This window comes from Gekko japonicus, unplaced genomic scaffold, assembly GCF_001447785.1.
Source record: "Gekko japonicus isolate JY-2015 unplaced genomic scaffold, Gekko_japonicus_V1.1 scaffold56, whole genome shotgun sequence".
Classification (NCBI taxonomy): domain Eukaryota; kingdom Metazoa; phylum Chordata; class Lepidosauria; order Squamata; family Gekkonidae; genus Gekko; species Gekko japonicus.
Genome location: NW_015169779.1, coordinates 2,036,548 through 2,060,173, shown reverse-complemented (window position 1 = coordinate 2,060,173; position 23,626 = coordinate 2,036,548). Strand labels below are relative to the sequence as shown.

The 23,626-nt window shown below is 46.7% G+C and overlaps 1 protein-coding gene across 1 annotated transcript in view; it reads left to right on the top strand.

Moving 5' to 3' along the window:
• Window positions 1-3,930: 3,930 nt before the first annotated feature.
• Window positions 3,931-23,626, top strand: part of SEPSECS (Sep (O-phosphoserine) tRNA:Sec (selenocysteine) tRNA synthase) — a 56,466-nt gene continuing 36,770 nt past the window's right edge. Inside the window, exons 1-4 of the mRNA XM_015416757.1 lie at window positions 3,931-4,081; window positions 11,778-11,896; window positions 12,391-12,549; window positions 18,792-18,945. Of these exons, the coding sequence (XP_015272243.1) occupies window positions 3,993-4,081; window positions 11,778-11,896; window positions 12,391-12,549; window positions 18,792-18,945 (521 nt within the window). The 5' untranslated portion in view covers window positions 3,931-3,992. The remainder of the gene's footprint in view (window positions 4,082-11,777; window positions 11,897-12,390; window positions 12,550-18,791; window positions 18,946-23,626) is intronic.

Genomic DNA, 23,626 nt, shown 5'->3' with positions numbered 1-23,626 from the left:
GAGTGTATACTTACCTCTCCCTCTAACTATAACAGTACATGGAAACTACTTGGGGCTTTTAACTTACAGCCACTATTTTTGTAGCGGCACTTGCTGTCAGAAAGTACTTGTCCATCCCTCCTGTCCCCTGTACTCAAAGAACCAATACGAAGCGATAGACTGTAAAAGGTTTTTAGAAGAGGAGAAGTGGGAAGGCAAAATCAACATGCGGAAAAAGGAAGGAATGTTTAGTCGGATATTCGGTTACTTTCCCAGGCTATATATGGGGAGCCGTGTTGGTCTGAAGGAGCAGGACAGTGTGTGAGTCCAGTGGCACCTCTAAGACCAACACAGTTTTATTTCTGGTGCAAGCTTTCATGTGCCAGAATATAACTTTGTTGGTCTTAAAGGTGCCACTGGGCTCAAAACAGTGTCCAGGCTTGTGTTTCTAAGCTCCTGCGGAGCTGTGCTAAAGACGATGGTTTACAAAATCACAGCAAGTCATGGTTTCAAATTCTGCTTTCAGTCAGTCCCAAAAATCTCTAACTCGTTATTCATGATACAGATGTAATCAGGGGTCATTTTGTAGAAAGAGAGATGCAGGAGCTCATTTGCATAACTTATTAGCATAACTTATTTGCATATGCCACACCCCCTGACATTACTGGAAGTGTATCAGAAGGCAACACCCACCGCTCAGGCTCCACTGGACTGTTTTGGATTGCTAGCTATTGGGGGGGGGCGTGCAGGTCTGTCCTCGCAGAGGAGGGAGAGCTTGTACCTGAATAAAACTTCGTCTTAAAGGTGCCACTGGACTGTTTTGGACCGGGGAGCTGGGGGGGGGGGCTCTGCAGCTTACCTGGCTGCTTCTTGCTCTGACTGAGGGCTGCTGGGAGCAGGGGGTGGGGCTTGTTGCATGTGCCTGCCCCTGGGCTCTTTACTGCCGGAGCTCCGCTCCTGTGCGCTCCTGAAGGAAATGACCCCTGGATGTAATGCTCATCAAATCATAGAACTGAATTCAGACGTAAGAGAGAGAGAGAGAGAGTTCATGAGCAAGCTGTACGTTGGTGGTATCCAGACTAGTTTGGAGATGAGGAGCATGAAATTTGCAGTGTGTCTGTGGCTGCAGTAGAGGAAGGAAAATACTGTGGATGGGAACATGTAGTGATACAACACCCCTGTGTTAAAAGGCAGGTCATATGGCTGGGGAGGGCGTGGAGGGAGAGGTGTAAAGATAGAAGAAATTGAGTATATGGGGTATAATCAACCCTGGATTGCATCCACACCTCATTTGAAGATCTGTGTCCTCATCCAGGGAAGGCAGTTTGCCCATAAAAATGGGCGTGTGTACTACAGATGTGACGTTCTCGAGTGCCATTTTCACTTTGATGGAGAGTTTTCTTTTCTTTTTTCCTCAGTTAACATTTTATTGAGAACTCACAAACAAGCAACACCATACATACAGTGTGTTCGAATAGAATTGTATACATACAATGCGTAAAACAAAATAAAACACATAACATAACATACATAAACGTACCAGATCACTGGGTAAGTAAACAGTAATCAGTCTCTCTGACCTATATTGAGTTATAGCTGAGTAATCAGTAAGACATAAAAACATTATATTCCAAGATCAACCACCAATTGGGGAATTTCCCCTTGAGACAACAAGTACTCAAATATAAGTAACCATATAGAGGAAAAATAATAAAAATTTTAAAAAATAGAAAAATAAGACACTGAACTCCAGGCTGTGGAAGGTCAGTAGTTCAGCAGTTCGAGACCCGGGTGCCGCATGATGGAGTGAGCTCCCATCTCTAGTTCCAGCTCCTGCCAACCTAGCAGTTTGAAAGCAAGAAATTGCAAGTAGATAAATAGGCACCACTTCAGTGGGAAGGTAACAGTGTTCCGTGCGCCTTGGTGTTTAGTCATGCCGGCCACATGACCACAGAAGCGTCTTCGGACAGCACTGGCTCTTCGGCTTTGAAACGGAGATGAGCACCGCAACCCTAGAGTCGGATTCGACTGGCTTTTGAGCAAGGGAACCTTAACCTTTACTAGAGGGCTTAAGAATGTTATCCAGATTGTCTGTGAGCTTCGCCATGATGTACAATTTCCGTAGTTTTTAATGCCACTGTGAGATTGTAGGGGATTGTGATGATTTCCAGGCTAGGGCAATAGAGTTTCTTGCTGCATATATTAATAAAGACACCCTTTCTCTAAGTGAGTATGAGCACGTCAAGGATTTCCAGTCTCCCAAGAGCAAATGCTCTGGTGCAAGAGTAAGATCTAGACTAGTAATGGATTTAACCTTTATTAGTATAGATTCCCCAAAAGGGGCAATCTTAGGGTAGGAGATCCAGCAATGGAGATAACTTCCTATATCCCCACAATTTTTCCAACATTTTGGGGAGACTGTTTTTTCTAAATGAGATGACACTTCATTGTTTGCTCCTTTCCAGAATGCAACAAAGCAATAAAATCACAAGCCTGTCAGCCACTAACTCCAAATCCTGAACCAGGCCTCAAGATCTTGTCCTAAGAAGTATTTGCTTCCCCCCCCCCCTTTAAAAAAAATATTTTGTAACACCTTGCCTGATGAAGAGTTCTGTTGAGTTCGAAAGCTCTCTCACTTCAGTATTGGGTGTGTTTGAGATGGCTTGCAGAAAACGAAGGCGTTTATACATCTAGAATCCATAAATATGCCAATTTAAAAAATTATTATGGTAACTAAACTATGCATGATTTAATGTTTTCTGAAGCACCAAAATAGGTTTAGGTTTAATAGGAAAGTAAGCACTGCAGTATTCCAGTTCTTCCCCAAACCTCTCTTTCCTTTTTTTCGTGTAAATATGACATTTGTGTTGTAGACACAAGTACATTCTTTTTCCTGCATAAAAGGCTGCTGTGGGGGAGAGCAGGACCACCCAGTGGCCACCACCGAGGGTTGTGGGCAATGCTCCCTCTAAGCTGTGGAGTCTTGTGAGCAAAAATTCTACTTTGTGAACTCCTGGCATGAAACTGGTGAGCGAGCGCTTTGGTTGCTGCATAAATCAGTTTGCTTCAGAGCCCCATCCTTCCTGAGCTAAGGCGGAAATCTGTGAGCTGGAGGCTAAAAAACTGTGAGCTAGCCCACACTGACTCAGCTTAGAGGGAACACTGGTTGTGGGTGCTGTCTCCAGTGCTGTGTGCACACTCTCAAAGATGTCATTACGGCTAGCTCTCGGCTGTTGGAGGAAAGCGTGGAGAACGAGGGATGCCAGCCTCCAGGTGGGGCCTGGGGGATCTTCTGGAATTGCAGGCCTTCTCCAGACTACAGAGATCAATTTCTGTGGATGCTTTGGAGGGTGAGCTCTGGCCTTGTACCCCACTGAGGTCCCTGTCCTCCCCAGGCTCCGCCCCCAAATCTCTAGGAATTTCCCAGCCCTGGCAGATGCTGGACTTGTTTCTGCTGCTAATTGCAGTTCAGACAGGTGGAGGTGTGAAGGCAGGGAGGTCTCCGTGAGCCTAGCGTAATGTCTGGCTGCAGTCACAGTTCCTTGAACTGCTAAAGGTTATTTTTTCATTTCATTTATACCCCACTTTTCTCCCCAGTGGGGCGCCTTCTTTATCTTATCCCGCGTATCTATAGCATTACGGGCCCCAAGGCTTTAGTTTTGTTGGAGTAGCAATATTGGTGAAGCTCTCCCCCCACCTGATTGTGATAAAAAAAATATTTTATTGGAGGCTTGCTGAAGTGAGACAGAATTACCATATAGATTGCTTGAGTAGTTGAGATTCACCAAATAAGTTTTCCAATTTTGGAATACTTTTCATTTGTGAACCAAAGTGTTTTGGCATAACTTAACTGTTTCCATCATCCTCGCCTTGTCTTATCTTGACAAAGATACAAAAATAACAGACATGCTGACTGTGCTGTCTTTAATTGTGTCGTTTCCCTGAAGGGCAAATGTCCCGAAGATGGATGGGATGAAAGTACCATTGAGCTCTTTCTTCATGAACTTGCCATCATGGACAGCAACAACTTCCTGGGCAACTGCGGTGTGGGTGAGAGGGAAGGAAGAGTGGCATCGGGGCTAGTAGCCCGCCGGCATTACAGGTAAGTGCTGCTTTTACAGACTGCGTTTTATAGCAGAGCAACGTCTGAGTCCATGGGCACCTTTAAGACCAACAAAGTTTTATTCAGGGTATAAGCAGGGGTCATTTCGTAGAAAAAGAGGTGCAGGAGCTCATTAGCATAACTCATTAGCATAACTTATTTGCATATGCCACACCCCCTGACATCACCGAAAGTGTGTCAGAAGGCAACACCCACCGCTCAGGCTCCACTAGACTTTTTTGGATTGCTAGCTACTATTGGGGAGGGAACATGCAGATCTGTCCTGGCAGAGGAGGGAGAGCTTGTACCTGAATAAAACTTGGTCTTAAAGGTGCCACTGGACTGTTTTGGACCGGGGGGCCGTAGGGGGGGTGCTCTGCAACTTACCTGGCTGCATCTTGCTCTGACTGAGGGCTGCTGGGAGCAGGGGGTGGGGCTTGTTGCATGTGCCCGCCCCCTGGGCTCTTTACTGCCGGAGCTCCGCTCCTGTGTGCTCCTGCAGGAAATGACTCCTGGGTTCATGCACACTTTTTGAGAGACATTGAAACAGAAGTGGCCAATGATTACGTATAGGTAGAAGGTGGGGAGGGAGATCGGTGACTTCTGTTTCAATGTATCTGAAGAAGCGTTGCCTGCACATGAAAGCTTAAACCCAGAATAAAATTTTGTCGGTCTCAAAGGTGCCACTGAACTCAGACTTTGTTCTGCTGCTTCAGACCAACGGGGCAACCTTACCTGGATCTATCTGCATTTTATAGCAGATGTCGCCATGTATGGGACTCTTACTTTTGAAACAGCCTGCAGCGTGCATCGTTTAAGTTAAAGGCTGTCCCTTTAATTTGGTTTATGCCAGGTCCTGGGATGCAATCAATCCCATACCACTCTTGTAGCAGCAAGATTTGTTTATTAGATACACTGCGGTCCCAGCTGCTTATTTATATTTTCTGGAATCGAACAACACCAGAAGGGCATTCATACTGGCAAGAAGTTTGACTTTACCTTTGGCAGTGTTGGAAGGGAGGTTTAAAGCAATCCCTTACCCCCTTAAGGCTCTGTTCTTGCTCTCTGGGTGAAATTGACTCTATAGAACACATTTTTTTAAACTATCCTAACTACACAAAGGTCCGATCGGAAAGTATTAGCCCACTGCTAGAAAGATTTCCTGGGAGATCAAATAAAATCAAACTTGATTATCTCCTGTCAGATAGAAACCACCAGACCACTTGACAGGTGGCTAAATTCTGTGCTCAGATTTACAAGCATCGGAAATCTCTTTCGGCAGCATGACTTTGTAGTTATTTGGCATGATTTTGTATGATTTTAAGACTTAATTTCATCTCTTTTTTATATAAGTCTTAAATTATTATTTTTTTAAGTAACATACAGTATTTCAAACAAAACACAGTACATCCAAATATAGAAACGTGGTACAGTTTCATACCAGGTGCCCCTTACACCTGTGACCTAAATGCAGTTAATAATATTTTGTATTACACGTGGAATGAGGGAATGGTGCTATCCTTCCTGGTTGGAAGAGAAAATAGCCCTACAGAATTAGCCATCTAAGGTACAGAGGATTCGAGGGAAGAATGTCTAGAGACTGTAAATATGAAACAACTGGGTACCAGGTTGACTCGAATTTGGAGAGGAGTGGCGCGGTTGTCTGTGATCTGTTGAGGGAGTCCAAGATCTTAGCCATGACAAAGTGATCCCATAGCTTCTCCTGCCAGGCCATAATTGATGGTGCTGTTGGGGATTTCCAGTAAGTAGCAATTGTTAAGTGGGCTGTGGCGAGCAGGGTCGAGACAAGGTCTTTCCGGTGACTTTGGATCGAGTCGTCCCAATGATTCAGTAAGAAGATCTCAGGTGTGAAGGTGGCGTCTTGTGATGTGATGATCTCAATTTGTTGTTCAACAACTTTCCAAAACTGTTGAATCTTCGGGCACGACCACCAGCCGTTGTTAATATATATTTTAAAAAATATAAAAAATAAAATTAAGAAAAAAATTCACCCCAACTGTATTGCTGGTCGCTGGCTTTTGCATTTCTTAATCAAACTGTACAGCCGGTTGCTGATTGTTGTAATAAAGTGTCTGAAGATTTTTTTATTAAGAGAAAGAAAGGATCCAAGCATAGACAACTTTCGTGTCGGAACTGGCTTCCAGACGTCAGTTCCGAGAATATACTGTGGATAGAAATTCCCCCCCAAACGCTCATCAGCCAATCAAAGCATCCAGTCAGCCCACCAAACGTTTGCTCTGCCCGTATCCCGGGCCCCTAACACCTGCGTACTGACACTTACGCTGTCTAGAAGCTCCAAGGTCACACAGCATGGTGAGCAATGTTCCCTCTAAGCTTTGGAGTCTTGTGAGCAAAAATTCTACTTTGTGAGCTACTGGCATTAAAGTTGTGGGCGAGTGATTTCGCTACTGCATACATTAATTGGCTCTGGAGCCATCCTTCCTGAGTTGAGACAAAAATGTGTGAGCTGGAGGCTAAAAAACTGTGAGCTAGCTCACACTAACTCAGCTTAGAGGGAACACTGATGGTGAGATCACATTCTTCCCAAGGCGCCCCCGGGAGGCCTCTGCGCCAGAATGGTTACAAACTGGCACTAACCCAGCAAGGCAGGCAGTCTTACACCTGCGTCCCCCCCCCCAATACACAACAGAGATGAGACACGCAAGGGGGGGGGGGAGGTCAGGCAAGAAGTATGGGAAATACATATGCCTGTTGGAACATATTGTAGAAGCAAAAGAAAACATTTGGCAAGCGAGGCCCGAGCTTGACAGTTTATTTCACAATCCTAATTTGCGGAGGCGGCAGATACATTTTTAGGATGTGGGAGTCCCAGTTGCTTCACCATCCACCTGTGCCAAACCATGGTGTCGTGCTGGGATCCCTGGCAGATAACCCCGAAGGAGCCGAATGATCCGTGGATTGCCGCTGGGAGTCTCACTGTGCTACAGTGAACATATTCTGTTTTTTTGGTTTTTTGTTCGCTGAAGTTGGATGAAATGGGTCTGCATTCGAATCTGCTCTACGCATGTGCAAAAGACTTGTAGGGTTAGGGGATGAGACACATTCAGCCTCTGAGGTGAACGTATGCGTAATGTTTCTCCACCGTGTGAATACTGTCTGACACAGCAGTTCCCGTCCTTTTCAGTATGGAAACCCGCGAGTCCAAATCTACTTGGAATGGCGACCCACAAGTCCCAATCTTCTTGGTAGGGTCATCTGTCCAAGGCTGGCCCAAGGGTGTTTTTTTGTGTGCCCCCTAGGCAAACTATGACCCTGGCACCCGTCTAGTCCAGCATTCCCTTTTCTTCAGTAGCCAACCAGATGTTTTTGAGAACCCAACAAACCACGCCCAAAGGGCACAGCTGCCCCCACCAGGAACCCCAATCAAGTGGCATTCCAACATAACAGACCCTTGCGCGAGGAAGTTACATTCCAGCCTTTGACCACCCTCTCCTGCTCCGTTACTCCCTCTAACTCCCTTCCCCGCCCCCAATATTCTCACTCTAGTAACCAGCAGGACACGTTTTACTCGATCAACCTGTACATGCAGTGAAGAAAAAATACCAGCTAATGTATGACATGGAAGGTTCTGTTCCCATGGTCAGATCTTGGTTTCCAGAAGACGAAAGAGAGCCCCATGGGAAGGGGCAGAAGCCGTTTCAAGGGAGGGCTGGCCGGCGACCCCCACCCACTTTTGTGCTCCAGCCCAGAGGCTGGGAAACATGCGGCTAGCGGATGCTCAATGGACCAGACAGACTGGGAGGAGGAGGAAGGAAGGGGTGGTGGCATTCAGTCTAGGGATCTCCTTTCCCCCAGTTTGTTTGTGTCGTCACAGCCTGCCTGGTTTCCATTGTATGAGCAGGTTGCCAGTTGCCTTCTGCCGGACACCCCTTTGCCGAATTAGTTTGTGGTTTTTACAAAGAGTTGTGGAGACGTACAGGTCCTCTCCTCAGAGGTCGTGGCCTTCACATGAATAAATCTCTTGTGCGAACAGATCTGTGCCAGTTTGAGAGCCAGTTTGGTGTCGTGGTTAAGTGCGCGGACTCTAATCTGGGAGAACCGGGTTTGATTCCCCACTCCTCCACTTGCACCTGGCTGGATGACCTTGGGCAAGTCTCTCTCAGCCCCACCTACCCCACCTCTCAGCCCCACCTGTTGTGGGGAGGGGAAGGGAAAGGAGTTTGTAAGCCGCTCTGGGACTCCTTTGGGTAGTGAAGGGCGGGGTATAAATCCAATCTCCTCCTCCTCTTCTTCTTCTCTTCTTCTTCTTCTTTGCACTTAGTGAACCTTGGTGTGCTGAAAAAGTGAATGTTATTAACTAATAAGGTAAAGGTAAGGGTTTCCCTTGCTCGAAAGCCAGTCGAATCCGACTCTTGGGATGCGGTGCTCATCTCCGTTTCCAAGCCGAAGAGCCAGCGCTGTCTGAAGACATTTCTGTGGTCATAGCTTAGTGCAATTGAATGCTGAGGTGAAGAAATTACGGGTCCCCCCCCCCATTTCACAAGTTGTACAGCAGAACACGTGTCCTTCACTAGCACACTAGTCAAAAATTCTCCTTCCCGTGCATTAAAAGCAAAAGCAGGGTGAGCATCAGTTATGCCCAGATGTTGAGTTATGGCAGTTGCATTTTTAAATGATTCTTATGGCAGATTAATTGCTGGCAGCCTGAGCAAATCCCTGCTAATATTGATTTCATTGAAATGATGCCGAGCTTTTGGGGCAAGCTGAATCTGCTCATAGCCCAAAGTCCCCTGGCTCACCTGGCGCTTGGCTGGGCTATTTGATATTTCAGAGATGGCATAGAGGCTGCATTTTCAAAGAGACGCTTATGTGGCTGTTCCAGACTTGAACATCTTTGATGAATTGTCATTCGAGCTTTGACGTCTGCAGAGTAAATAATTACTGGAGTTCTAGTTCTTAAAATGTTGGCACAGTTGCCTGCACTGGATTGGTATTGCAGTTCAAGATTTTGCCTTTGCTTACCAGCCAGCTGTCCTTCGTGGCCTCCCCTCAATGTGCCCCCCAGGGGGCTCCGTCCGACCCTGCAGTGGCTTTGCAGAGGGCAGGCTTAGTGCAAGAGTCTCACATGACTTCGGCAGGAAGACCTGCTCCCTGATGCTAGAGATGTAAAATTTCTTGAAATTTTGAAGCTCGGGAAAAAACCCGTTTTTTCCCCGTTTTTTTTCCGGGCGGAAATGGAAATTTTCAGAAAATTTGAAAAAAATGCTATATTAGCATTTCTTTTGTCTTTTCTAGATTGAAATTCTGTTACTTTAGGAACATAAAATATGACTATCGACATTTTTACTTGGCATGAAATTATCACAACTAGCATATTAACAATATAGTGCATCCAAACAATTATTACAGAATACCCATCCACATGCAAAAACAAAACCGAAACTTTTTTATTTTCTTCTGACAATCGCACCTCCTAAAGGAAGAAATGCATCTTGTTCTTGCATTGGAGAGTTCAGTTTGTAACCTAGGACTTGCTTGTCCTCAGTGCACAGAAATTAGATCAATCTGATACCATACATATTTTTTAGAAATGATTTGGAAAATATTTGAACACCTTGTCTTAAAATATTTTATTCATCATGTTAAAATAAAACGTTCAATAATCATTTTTTTTCTTTTTTCTGTTTTCAATTTTTCTAATTTTTCGGAAAAAAACAAAAAAGCTTCAGGAAAAAAACGGAAAACCCCCGGGTTTTTTCCAAATTTTTCCGTTTTTTTTTCCGGCCCTTCACATCTCTACCTGATGCTCAAGTTAGCTTAGCGTGAACGTGGGCCAGATTCATCCACGGGAACCCTTGGGGGGCAGGGAGAGTGGCTGGATCTCCGCACTGGAGCAAGGAGATGGTGGGGTCCCTCTGTACCTATTCTCAGGCCTGTGGGTGCAGTCGTCAGTAGAGATGTACAATTTCCGGAAATTTTGAAACTCAGAAAAAACCCCAGGTTTTTTCCAGTTTTTTTTTTAACGAAAATTTTTGGAAAAATTGAAAAAAAATGCTACATTAGCACTTCTTTTTTCTTTTCCAGATTGAAAGTCATTCTGTTACTTTAGGGACATAAAATATGACTATGGACATTTTTACTTGGCATAAAATTATCACAACTAGCATATTAAAAATATAGTATATCCAAACAATTATTACAAACAGAATACCCACCCACATGCAAAAAACAACAACCCTGAAACCTTTTTCTTTTCTTGTGATAATAGCACCTCCTAAGGGAAGAAGTGCATCTGGTTCTTGCATTGGAGAGGTCAGTTTGTAACCTAGGACTTGCTTGTCCTCAGTGCACAGAAATTAGATCAATCTGATACTATACATATTTTTTAGAAATGATTTGGAAAATATTTGAACACCTTGTCTTAAAATATTTTATTCATCATGTTAAAATAAAAGGTTCCATAATCATTTTTTTTTCTTTTTTCAATTTTTCCAATTTTTTGGGGAAAAAACAAAAAAGGTTTCAGGGGAAAAATTGAAAAAACCAATTTCCCCTCCGAATTTTTCCGTTTTTTTCCTGGGCCTTCACATCTCTAGTCTTCAGCAAAGCCAACCGTGGGATCGGGTTCACTCACCTGCAGCTTACGGTCCTCTAGCTGAGTGTGACACACCAGCCATGTATTGTGGCTTTCTGGTCTTTCTCTCTCGTCTTTCTCTCTTCCTCCCTCTCCCTCTCTCTCTTTTTCCTTCCCCAGCCCTTGTCAGGCAGCAAAGGCAGGAGGCTTGCCAAGTCTTTGCTGGACCTCCGTATATCAATTGTTGTTGTTCAGTCGCGCAGTCGAGTCTGACTCTTCACCCCGCGGACCACATCGCGCCAGGCCCTCCTGTCTTCCTTCGTGTTCCGGAGTCTGCTCAACGTCATCGATAACACTGTCTAACCTTTGCCATCCCCGTCTTCTTTGACCTTCAGTCTTTCCCAGCATCAGGGTCTTCTCCAGTGAGTGCTCCCTTCTCATTTGGCGGCCAAAGTATTGGAGCTTCAGCTTCAGGATCCGGCCTTCCAGGGAACAGTCAGGGTTGATTTCTTTTAGGATTGACTGATTTGATCTCCTTGCAGTCCAAGGAGCTCTCAAGCGTTTTCTCAATTATCAGTTCTCAGTTATCAATTATTTCCACTTTCAACTTGGTGAGTCACCCGTTGCGGAAATCTTCACAATAACACACATAATTAAGAACGAAATGACCCCTGGCTGAATTCAGGCTCTATCAAAATATATTTGAAAACTTTTTGTTATACAGCATTGGATCCCATGTTCCAACCCTCTAATGGATCCCATCTTCCAACCCACTAATGATGGAACCTTCTGCTGAGGGAAGGGGCATGTTCCACTGGTGGGAGGTTCTTTTTTGCTGACGGAACAGATTTCATAGACTCCAACCAATGTTCCCTCTAAGCTGTGGAGCTGTGGAGTCCTGTGAGCAAAAATTCTACTTTGTGAGCTACTGGCATTAAAGTTGTGAGCGAGCGATTTGACGACTGCATAAATTAGTTTGTTCTGGAGCCATCCTTCCTGAGCGAAGACAAAAATGTGTGAGCCAGAGGCTAAAAAACTGCACTAGCTCACACTAACTCAGCTTAGAGGGGAACACTGACTCCAACCTGTAGTGTATTTTGTGTGCGTGTGTGTGTATTAATCTTTCTGCTTGGTTTTCAGGTTGATCCACGGGATCGGAAGGTCAGGCGACATCGCTGCCGTCCAACCGAAAGCCGCCGGCTCCAGCCTCTTGAACAAACTTACAAACTCCATTGTCTTGGATATTATAAGACTTGCCGGTAAGCTGGGAGCCAAGTGCATGTCCATGTGCAGGTGCTGCGAATGATGTCGCAGGGCTATTTTTGGGCAGGAACGCACAGGAACGGAGTTCCGGCTGGCTCCTGAGTTGGCCACGCCCAGCAGGAACTCATTAGCATAATAGGCCACACCCAACAGCAGGAACTCATTAGGATTGGCTACATTAGGGTGTGTGGCCTAACATGCAAAGGAGTTCCTGCTACAAAAAAAGCCCTGGGTCTTGACAACAAAGTAAACAGAATAAGAAGCAAAAGGTGGGTGTGGCTGGATGACCACACTTCTGGTAACATGTGGGGTGTGGCCTAATATGCTAATGAGCTGTGCTGTCAGGGGTGTGGCCTAATATGCTAATAGGTTTCTGCTGTTGGGTGTGGCCTATTATGCTAATGAGTTCCTGCTGGGCTTTTTCTACAAAAAAAGCCCTGGGTGTCGGAATGCCTGTGATTTCCCCCTTCGCTTTGCCTCCCCCTTGCAGGAGTCCGGACGGCGAGCAGCTGCTTTGTGGTCCCCATGGCAACAGGCATGAGTCTCACCTTGTGCTTCTTGACCCTGCGGCACAGGAGACCAAAGGCCAAGTACATCCTTTGGCCACGCATAGACCAGAAGTCCTGCTTCAAGTCCATGATCACTGCAGGTAAAGAGATTGTGCTCCTCGTTCCGAAACAAAGCATTTTGTAACTGAAATACCATCGAAACCTTCTGTTGATTTGGCTGCCTGGGCCCACAAGGACAGAGGGATTTCTAGGAGCAGCTGGCCCCTCATGAGGTGTGGCTGATGGAGGGGGGTCATCCAGCAGGTGCAAGTGGAGGAGTGGGGGAATCAAACCCGGTTCTCCCAGATTCGAGTCCGCGCACTTAACCACTACACCAAACTGGCTTTGTCACCAGCAACTGCAGTGAACATACAAAGCAGGAGTCCTGTCCCTGCCCTGGATACAGGATTATACCAGGATCTTTGTTTGCACAGCCTGACAGCGGATTCGGGCCCAGCACGAGGGGAGGCAGGGCGCTGCTCCTGATGCTGGCATTCTCCTTGGTTTCCAGACTGCATGGTTTTCCATGCCTCTTAAGTTGGATGCAGAGTTGCCAGGAAGGAGGAAAATGTCCTCATTAAATGGAGGCTTCCTGTGTGGAAACGGCCAGCCGAACCTTTCCACAGAATGGAGGTCAGAACTCTGTTAAAGGGGGAGCGGGGCCTTCTTGCCCCAGGCACTCGGTAACCCGAGTTGGGCGTATGGCAAACGGCATAATCCCTTGAAGCCACTATTTGCATGCACTCTTTTTTCCTTAGCCGTGAGTATTCCTGCAGAATGTTTCACCATTTCCTGGCCATGACACCTTGCCTCGTCTGGGGCCAGGGCCTTCTCAGCCCTGGCCCCGGGCCTGAGAGAACATGCTCCAGGTTGAGACGAGGGCCCTGCAGGATTTGTTACAGTTCCGGAGGACCTGTAAGACAGAGCTGTTCCGCCAGGCCTTTGGCGGAGGTGGTGGACGTCGAACAGCCTCGGCCTCCCCTGCTTTAAGCGCCCCGTGGCGCCACTTACATCATGGGCATCAGGTAGGCTTGCCAGCCACCAGGTGGATCTAGTAACAAATAAATATGCACTGCAAAGACCTTTTAGCAAACTAATGTGTTCTATTTATGGTCATCATTTAGTAAAGTGCATAAAGGTAAAGGTTTCCCTTGCTCGAAAGCCAGTCGTGTCCGACTCTAGGGTTGCGGTGCTCATCTCTGTTTCAAAGCCGAAGAGCCAGCGCTGTCCGAAGACGTTTCCGTGGTCATGTGGCCGGCATGACTAAACACCAAGGCGCACGGAACGCTGTTCCCTTCCCACCGAGGCGGTATCTGTTTATCTACTTGCAATTTCTTGCTTTTGAACTGCTAGGTTGGCAGGAGCTGGAACTAGAGACAGGAGCTCCCTCCGTCATGCGGCAACCCGGGCCTCGAACTGCTGAACTACTGACCTTCCACCGCCTGCAGTTCAGCGTCTTAACCACTTGAGCCACCGCAGCTCCCAGTAAAGTGCATAGTGTATCATTATTTCAGAGATATTCCTTACATTCAATAAGCAATAACATTCGGTACATACAGATTGATAACTACCAGACAATTTTGCATCAGTGTTTTAAAAGTCAAGCCCCAACGGGAGTTTCTAGAATTATAAACCCGCTTCTCCTTGCATGAAGTCTTCCAAAAGACACACTGTGCAGCTAAGATTCATGGACCCTTTGAGAATGACAGGAGTACTCCGTCCATGAATGTTAGCTGCACAATGTGTCTTTTGTAGGGCCGGCAAAACGCATCCATACAACTATTAAGAAAGCTGTCCCCCTTTTTGGAAGACTTCATGCATCCGTATGTGTGCAGTTTACTAAATGATGACCATAAATAGAACACATTAGTTTGTTAAAAGGTTTTTTGCAGTGTATATCTATCTGTTACTAGACTCTCCTAACACTGCAGCTCGGGTTGCCTTAGCCTCCAGGTGGGGCCTGGGGATCTCCCGCCTTTACAACTGGCCTCCAGCTGACAGAGATCAGCTCCCCTGGAGACGATGGCTGCTTTGGAGGGTGGACTCCGGCACTGTACCCTGCCCCTCCCCTCCCCAGACCCCGCCCTCTCCTGGATCCGCCCCAACGTCTCCAGGTATTTCCCAACCCGGACCTGGCAACCCTAGTGCCAGGTGCGGTTGATTTAGCTCCATCAGCATGATCCACCACCATCACCCCCTCCTGGCACGAACACCGCGTACGCTGGAAGGGAACTGACTACCAAGCTGCCGTTGGGCATAGTTACAGTCTCAATTACTCACCTAAAATTTTAATCTTGTTGCAGTTAATGTTTTAATGGATTCCTGTCTTATGGAATTGTTTATGGCTTTGTGGCATGCTGGAAGCTGTCCCGGGCCCACTCGCTGGGTAGGGCTGGATAAGAATCGCATAAATAAATGAATAGACACTTCACTTGTCCCTGGAGTCACCCCCTTCCCTGCATAAAGGTTAGCACAGTGCTTCAAACCACAGTGTAGCCACAGTTCCTTGGAAGCGGCACTGTCTGCCGGCATTCCACGGTGCTGCCTTTGCTTCTCGGGAGTTAGAATGGCGGTGAACTGTCCACAGCACCTTGGAAACTCAGCCAGTGGCCGGGTGGCGTACACTGCATCTGGCTTAATTGCATCCATAATTATGATGGTTCTGGGAAATGTCAACTTGCAGTGTGTCAGGATAAATCGATTGCGGCATTTTGGGAAAACAGAATTCTGTTGGGAAAACAGAGCCAGTTTGGTGTCGTGGTTAAGTGCGTGGACTCTAATCTGGGAGAACCGGGTTTGATTCCCCACTCCTCCACTTGCACCTGGCTGGATGACCTTGGTCAAGCCGTAGTCCTGACAAGAGCTGTCCTTGAAAAAGAGCAGTTTCTGTCAAGAGCTCTCTCAGCCCCACCTCCCTCCCAGGGTGTCTGTTGTGGGGAGGGGAAGGGAAAGGAGATTTGTAAGCTGCTCTGGGACTCCTTTGGGTAGTGAAGGGCGGGGTATAAATCCAATCTCTTCTTCTTCTGCTATTTCAGACTCTGCCTATTTGGGGGGAGGGAATGGAGACTGGGTACCCCAGCCCAAAAGAACTGGGATTTTTCATATTGACAATTGAAAGCAGTCTTCCACCTCTGGGCCGCCAGTCAAAATCCAGTCCAGTTGAATAGGGGCTTAGGTCATGCTTTGCTGGGTAGGCATCCCAGTCTAGACTTCAGACAGTCTTGAGAGTTTGGGGAGGAGGGGGAGGGAAGAGGGAAGACGCACAGAAGAGACTGGTGAACTCAGGGGGATGGATATGCCGTTTATATGAGATCACATCTTGGCCAGTATTGCTTTCCATACCAAGTGCAGGAAAGGAGATTGACTGGCCGTGTTGTGTGTTTCAAATCATAAGGCATGACTAAGCCTTCTGCGTTTTAAGTCCAGTGTAGTTGAGTTATGCTGACGGTGCTTGATTAGGGTGAAATCCTAATTCTAACACCCATGGGTGAACACACACACACACACACACACACCGTTGATTTTCAGAAGTGCAACTTACTGCTGCTTCTCCATGCTTTAATTTGGGTTATAAGTAGGGTTACCAAGTACCTACCGCGAATCGGCGGGGGACACATGCTCTCCCGCCAGAACATTCCTGCCGGTAACACACCCGCGTCTCACTGTCCTGTCACCCAGACGTGACGTCAGCACGCTGGGCACATAGCCGTGTGACGCTCTTGCAGTGGGGCTGAAAACTCGATGGTATCATCGAGTTTTCAGCCCCATCGCTAGAGCGTCACCCGGCCACGTGCCCAGCGTGCTGACGTCACGTCTGGGCGACAGCATAGTGCCGTGTGTGTGTGTTTTCCTCGCGGGAATGTTCCCGCCAAGCAGAGGTCATTTCGGGGGGGATCGCGGGGGATCGCAGTTCCCCCTGGTGAGGTACGGGGAGCGGGGCACATGACGAAGCCCTGCCCCCTGCTTCCGGCCGCCCCGCTTCCGGCCCTCATTCAGCCAGGAGGAGGCAGGAGAAGAGGGAGGGTAAGTTGCTTCCTCCCTGCCTCTCCCCACCCCTGCCTGCCTGAGGCCAGGGAGGGCCTTCGCGGGGCTTCCTTGCACTCCCGCCGGCCTTGCAGGTCCACCCATGAGGGGCCCGGCAGTGGAGCTGCAAGGCCGGCGGCGGCGGCCGGGACCGTTGGGGGCGGGGTGTGTGGCCTTATGACACACTTCCAGTGATGTCAGGGGGTGTGGCATATGCTAATGAGTTATGCTAATGAGTTCCCCTAGCTCTTTTTCTACGAAACGACCCCTGCCGCCAAGAACTATGTGTCCCCCGCCGATTTGCGGTAGGTACTTGGTAACCCTAGTTATAAGGGCAGAGGAATTGAAGCACAGGCAAAGCACAGAAATCTGACATTGACTTGGATCCAGCAGCTATGCAGAGATGAGGATGATGGGCTTTGTCGCCTCCCCCCGTGTAAGATGGAAGGGTGTGCCTTATACCAAGACTAACCATTGGCTCTTCTGTCCCTACTGATAACGGCCCTCCACGGACTCAGGAGACATTCCCAGACCTGTTGCTTTGTCTGTTTTTAAGTCAAGAAGCCAGAGTTGAGCATAGGATGTTTCGCGAGAAAACCGCATGGGCCTCTGTGTACCCCCACCCCCACCACTGTTACTTCAATTAACAGACGCTGCTTAGTTTTGTTCATAGCAAAAGAAATTAGCTACAGGCCAAAACCAGACATGGACATCAGTCTGCTGAAGGAGAAATGAGCAAAAAAGGGGGGAGAAGATTACTATGGGGGAAAAAGAATAGGAATTTTTGTTACAGTCCAGCAAGAGGTCTCATTTGGAATGCATCTCTTTAACTGGGTAACTGGGAGGATGGACGCTTGGCATTGAATTCAAATTGGCACAGTCTCTTTCATGGCAGTTGTCTGCATTTGCCAGCAACATTCCCTATCACCACCCCCTTTTCTCGTACTAAGGGGAAGGACAGCAAGAGGAGATCTTCCAGCCAGCTAGAGGCAGGGCCTCCAAGGGGCTTGGAAGCTGCCGTCCAGCATCTGTAACTGTGTTGCAGAGATGCTGGGAACCCTGGGGAATGTAGTTCCTGCTTCTTCTCATGGCCACGGATACCTTGGTAAGCATGCATGGCAACGAGAGGAGAGGGATTGTATTTCTCATGGTTCCCAGTCTCCCTGCACGAGGCTGCAGGCACTTAAGTCTTCTCTTCACTGGTTTCTTCTTGTCATCTCCCACCACTTCTGAGAAATTTAGGGAAGGTGGCAGATGAGGCCCCTGGGACGATTGTGGGCCTGAAATGGATCCCTTTCTGATCAATCCCAACCTTCAGAGGGGTTCGGCTCTGACCCAAAATAAGGGAGATTTTTTTTTTTAATCCAGCATTTGCACTTTTTTGTTATTGAAGCATCCATCACTAAATCCAGCGTAGTGCTACACGTGCTTAATTCACACTGAGCGTGAAGTGACTGTAGCTCTGTGCTGGTTTGTAGCCAGTCGGAAGAGATGCAAACACTTGTGTGCACCAGGTTTTCCATTTTCTTCTCGCAGGGAGCCTCTTCGCATCCAGGGGCTCCGTGTTGTATATGTTCCCTTGTTTTAAAGAAGTCATCTGCTCTCCAGAGCCACCACATTACCATCTGCAATGCTTCCACTGCAAACTAAACATTTCCCCCCAGGTGTATCGATAAGGCTCTTGAACTAGCTCTTCACATTTCTTCTGTTTGAGATCAGGGTCCATCACTAAAAAGAAGTCCGTAGTTGAGGGGTTACTTGGGTATACTCTGGAATGGCCTTAAATCTCTTGCTTGCTTCCCTTTAATTCTTGGGGGGGGGGATGTTTCTTACCCAAAATATTGTTGCATGAAATTTGTTAGAGCAGTAATTTGCTGGCATAAAAAAAAAATCACTTTCCTGGTTTTTTTAAACAATTTATTTATTGGTTTTCATAGTATAAGCAAACATCAATATCTCATGTTTTTGTACAGTTTGGGTCTGTCTTTCCGTCTTGTTTTTTTTATCGTTATATACCCTCACCCTGCATTATTACACTCATTTTGTCCATCGCTGCCAAGTTTAACAGTTTGTTAGTCAATTCTTCCTCAGTCGGAACTTTATCAGATTTCCAATATTTTGCCCCAAAAATCACTTTCCTGATGTTCACGGTAATCAAGATTAATTCAGAGAGTAGTTGGTGGTTTGTTTAGTTTTTAAAATGGTATTAAACTAGGGGGATAAAATCAAGGGCAGGACAGAAACCAGTAGGCAGTCTGAAGGTTGCACTGCAGGCGATCCGTGATGCCCACTCACACCTTGTTTTTGTTGGCTGGATTAGGTTTTGAGCCGGTGGTGATAGAAAACGTGTTAGAAGGTGATGAGCTGCGTACAGATCTCGTGGCAGTGGAGACTAAAATCCAGGATCTTGGGGCTGATAATATTCTCTGTGTTCATTCTACCACATCATGTTTTGCTCCAAGGGTGCCTGACAGGTAAATACATCCATGTGTACATATTTTGGTAGCCATAATCTAATATTGCAAGTCGGTGAAGCTTCTGGCCGTGATTGGCTGCGCTTCCATGATGTCACAGGAGGTAGGGAAGGAAAGAGGGTCACTGGCTGCTGTTGGCGGAGCTGCTCAGATAAACAGACTCAGGGCAGGCGAAAAAACTTATGATGTTAATAGCAAAGAGATGGGAGAGGGTCGTCCTGTGGGGGCAACCTTGTCAGTGGAGATGCCTTGAAAAGGCCTGCCAAAGAAGCTTTACTGAGAGGGAAAACGGGGAGGGGGGGAGCCAGATGTTTGGTTCAGAGCTCTGTAATCAAGTTATAAACATGCACATTTTGGTCAGTATTCAAAGCTGACTGTATTCTTGACAGAATAAGAGCTGAGCTACAGAAACTGCAGAGTCATACAGTGCAGCTTTTATAGTTGTCATTTCAGATTGTGGGTGGGAGAATTGCTTGTTTGAATTCTCTCCCATATTAAAAAGCAGACTCCTGCACCTGTGGAACCAGTGTTCTAGAGAGGAGGGCCAGTGTGGTGTCATGGTTAAGACCGGTGGACTCTGATTTGGAGAACCGGGTTTCATTCCTCACTCCTCCTCCACGTGAAGCCCGCTGGGTGACCTTGGGCCAGTCCCAGTTCTCCCAGAACTCTCTCCGCCCCACCTACCTCACAAGCAGTGTTCGCTCTAAGCTGAGTTAGTATGAGCTATCTCACAGTTTTTTATCCTCTGGCTCACACATTTCTGTATTGGCTCAGGAAGGATGGCTCCAGAGCAAACTAGTGTGTAGAGCAGTCAAATCGCTTGCTCACAACTTTAAAGCCAGTGGCTCAAAAAGTAGATTTTTTTTTGCTCACGAGACTCCACAGCTTAGAGAGAGCATTGCTCACAAGGTGCCTCTTTGCGGGGAGGGGAAGGGAATGCAATCATAAAGTGCTTTGAAACTACTTTGGTTAGAGAAAAGTGGGGTATAAAAACCTACTCTTCTTTCTTCTTTGCCTTTTTACTGTTTTATTTATAATAGCCTGACATGCTAGCTCCCGTTTGTAGTACAGTCTTTTCAGGGCTCCGTATCATGAGCTCACTGATTTTTAGAGCTTGAATCTTAAAAGCACAGATTTCTAGGTAGTCTGTTCTCCAGGAAGTCAAGGAACTGTAGGAGTTCCTGTGCCTAAGAGGATTGGTAGGAAGAATGATAGAGGAGGAAGATTAGAGTAATGATACTAGCAGTACTATGACTGAAATTATGATGCTTGCAAATTGCTTTTTGATTGGGATTAGGGTGGTCTCCAGCTACTGAAACTTCCGTGTTATAAGCCTCTCAACATATGTCATTTTTGCCATTTCTCTGTTGTTGCCTTACCCTCACAATTTGATGCCGCTAAGCCATTTAGTTCTGAACAACAGAGGAATAATTAAAGATCCTCTGAATTGCATAAAGATCCCTCCAAAGTTCATCCCGCAAACTGTGTCTCAGTGGCTGTCAGCAGGGCATAACAGGCCACACCCAACAGCAGAAACTCATTAGCATATTAGGCCACAGCCCTGACAGCACAGCTCATTAGCCTATTAGGCCACACCCCCATGTTACCAGAAGTGTGGTCATCCAACCACACCCACCTTTTGCTTCTTATTCTGTTTACCCTGTTTGTTGTCAAAACCCAGGGCTTTTTTTGTAGCAGGAACTCCTTTGCATGTTAGGTCACACACCCCTAATGTAGCCAATCCTAATGCGTTTCTGCTGTTGGGTGTGGCCTATTATGCTAATGAGTTGCTGCTGGGCGTGGCCAACTTGGGAGCCAGCCGGAACTCCGTTCTGGTGCGTTCCTGCCCAAAAATAGCTCTGGCTGTTAGCAAGGTTTGTGTGGCAAATGCTGTTCAAGAGAACACTGTGATAAGGGAACTTCAGCCCCACTTCTGCCCAGGGATTCTGGGCTTGAAGGTGGCTTACCTTGTGATTTTATGGAAGCCTTAATAGTTCTGGCATCAGGCTTATGAGGGGGCCACCATCATAAATGGAAGGTGGTTAAAATATGTTGTGATTCCAGTTGTAGAGATGTCTGAGAAGCTCTTTATCAAATATTGCAGGGGTCCCCAGTGTGGTGCTAGTTTGGTGCCAGTTAAGTGCGCGGACTCTAATCTGGGAGAACTGGGTTTGATTCCCCACTCCTCCATTTGCAGCTGCTGGATGACCTTGGGCAAGCCATAGTTCTGTCAGAGCTGTCCTTGAAAGAGCAGTTCTTGAAAGAGCTCTCCCAGCCCCACCTACCTCACAGGGTGTCTGCTGTTGGGAAGGAAAGGGAAAGGAGTTTGTAAGCCGCTCTGAGACTCCGAGTGAAGGGCGGGCTATACATCCAATCTCCTTCTTCTTTTCTGGCGCCCGCCCAGTGTTTTCAGGAAGTGGGTGGGAGCAAGGTAGTTCTTTTGCTCAGCAAGGCTTCTGATTGGCTACTCGAGATTTGATTGGCTGTGCAGATTTTTTAAAATGTTGCTTGGCAGCAGCTGCTACCGCAGCACAAGGATTTACACCGTGTGACTGAAATCAAGCTGTGGCAGTCATTTTGTGGCTGGCTCCGCCTCCTGCGGCAGCCGTGTTGTTGCTGCACCCACTGTGCCATGTCAGAATTCCCGATGTGCCCACGGGCTCAAAAAGGTTGGAGACTCCTGAAGTACTGGGCCATCTGTTTTTCAAAGCAGCCATCTTGACGTGGTGGCACACAAAACGATCTGTGGGGATTATGCCGCCTTTTAACCCGTATTCCTGAGGCGTCATACGTTAAAAGCAAATAAGACTTAAAATCTTAACAATCCACAGTGCAGAAATCAAAAACAATGAACGAAAATGGCAACAAGCAGTACATGCGAAGTAAACTTCTCACTAAAATGGCTAGGCAAATAAAAAATGGCGCCTGAAATGTTACCACATCCAAATATTTGTTTAGAACACCCGTTGCTTCCTCAGAACCAGGCTGAATCAATGAAGTAGAACTTTACTTCATTTATTCCCCGCCTTTCTCCCCAGTAGGGGAGCTTTCATCATTCTCCTCCAGTTTTAGCCTGCAAACAGCTCCGTGGGATCCGTTAGGCTGAGGCAGTGTGACTGGCCCAAGGTCACCCAGCCAGCTTCCGCAACACAGTGGGAATTCGAACCTGGGTCGCCCGGATCCTAGTCCGATACGTGAACTCTTCACTCCAGATTGCCAATTATCTCTCAGCAATTTCATAGAGATGTTGGGAAGCATGCAAAAGGACACGGGACCTTAAGAACGTAAGAAGAGCCTTGCTTGGGAGGGCCCGTGGCTCAGTGGAAGGTAAACCTGCTTCGCATCCAGAAGGTCTCCAGTTAAAATAATCAGGTGGGAGGTGGCATGAAAGACCCCAGCCTGAGCCCCTGGAGAGCTGCTGCCAGTCTGTCGAGGGTACTGACCTTGATGGACTGAGGGTGTGATTCAGTGTAAGGCGGCTCCGTGGGCACCCATGAAGCCGCCTTCTGCTGAATCAGACCTTTGGTCCATCAAGGTCAGTATTTTCTACTCAGACTGGCAGTAGCTCTCCGGGGTCCCAGGCAGTGGTCTTTCACATCACCTCCTGCCTGGCCCCTTCAACTGGAGATGTTGGGGATCGAACCCGGAGACCTTCTGCTTGCCAAGCAGATGCTCTGCCACTGAGCTGCAGCCCCTGTCCTAAAATACACATGAATAAATGGAGCCACTTTATTCTGAATCAGACCCTGGGTCCATCAAGGCTCAGTATTGTCTACTCAGACTGGCAGTAGCTCTCCGGGGTCCCAGGCAGTGGTCTTTCACATCACCTCCTGCCCGGTCCTTTTAACTGGAAATGCCGGAGATTGAACCTGGTACCTTCTGCGTGCCAAGCAGACGTTCTATCACTGATCCAGAGCTCAGCATCCACGTGTGTGTGTCCACGCGTGGATCAGGCTAGTGATCCAAAAATTATATAACTTCCTGATAGATGACTTTATGCTGGACAAAATAGTAAAAACAACAATGGTTATCTGGATGCAAGATTTAGGTCATAACATAGACTTAGAATCCTGGTCTACACTTTGGAAAATGGCAAAGTTTATGAGAGCAATTCCCTATAAAGAAAATATCTATAAAATGTTTCACCGATGGCACTGGTCACCTGACAAAATAGCAAAATGTTATCCAAATATAACAAATAATTGCTGGAAATGTAAATGCAATGTGGGAACTTTTTTTCATATGTGGTGGAGGGGTGGAATATTTCAAAGCTTTTGGCATAAAATATATGAAACAATAAGAGAAAAATTGAATATAGACTTACGGTTAACACCAGAAATCTTTCTACTAAACATGCTACGAGACAGTTGTAAAAAAAACCATTTGTATATAATAACGTATATTTTAACATCTGCCAGAATATTACTTGCTAAACGTTGGAAATCTGGTAAAACTCCTTCAAGAGAAGATTTAATGCAGAGATTGTTAGAAATTGCTGAAATGGACAGATTGAATATTATATTGCAAGGAAAGAATGAAGAACTGTATTCCCAAAGATGGTCTAGAGTTTATTCATGGTTAAACGATAAGCTGGAAAATTAGACTCAATAATATTGTATACGTAATGATATCCATATTATGACATAATATAAAATATAAATAAATATATTAAGAGGGGGGA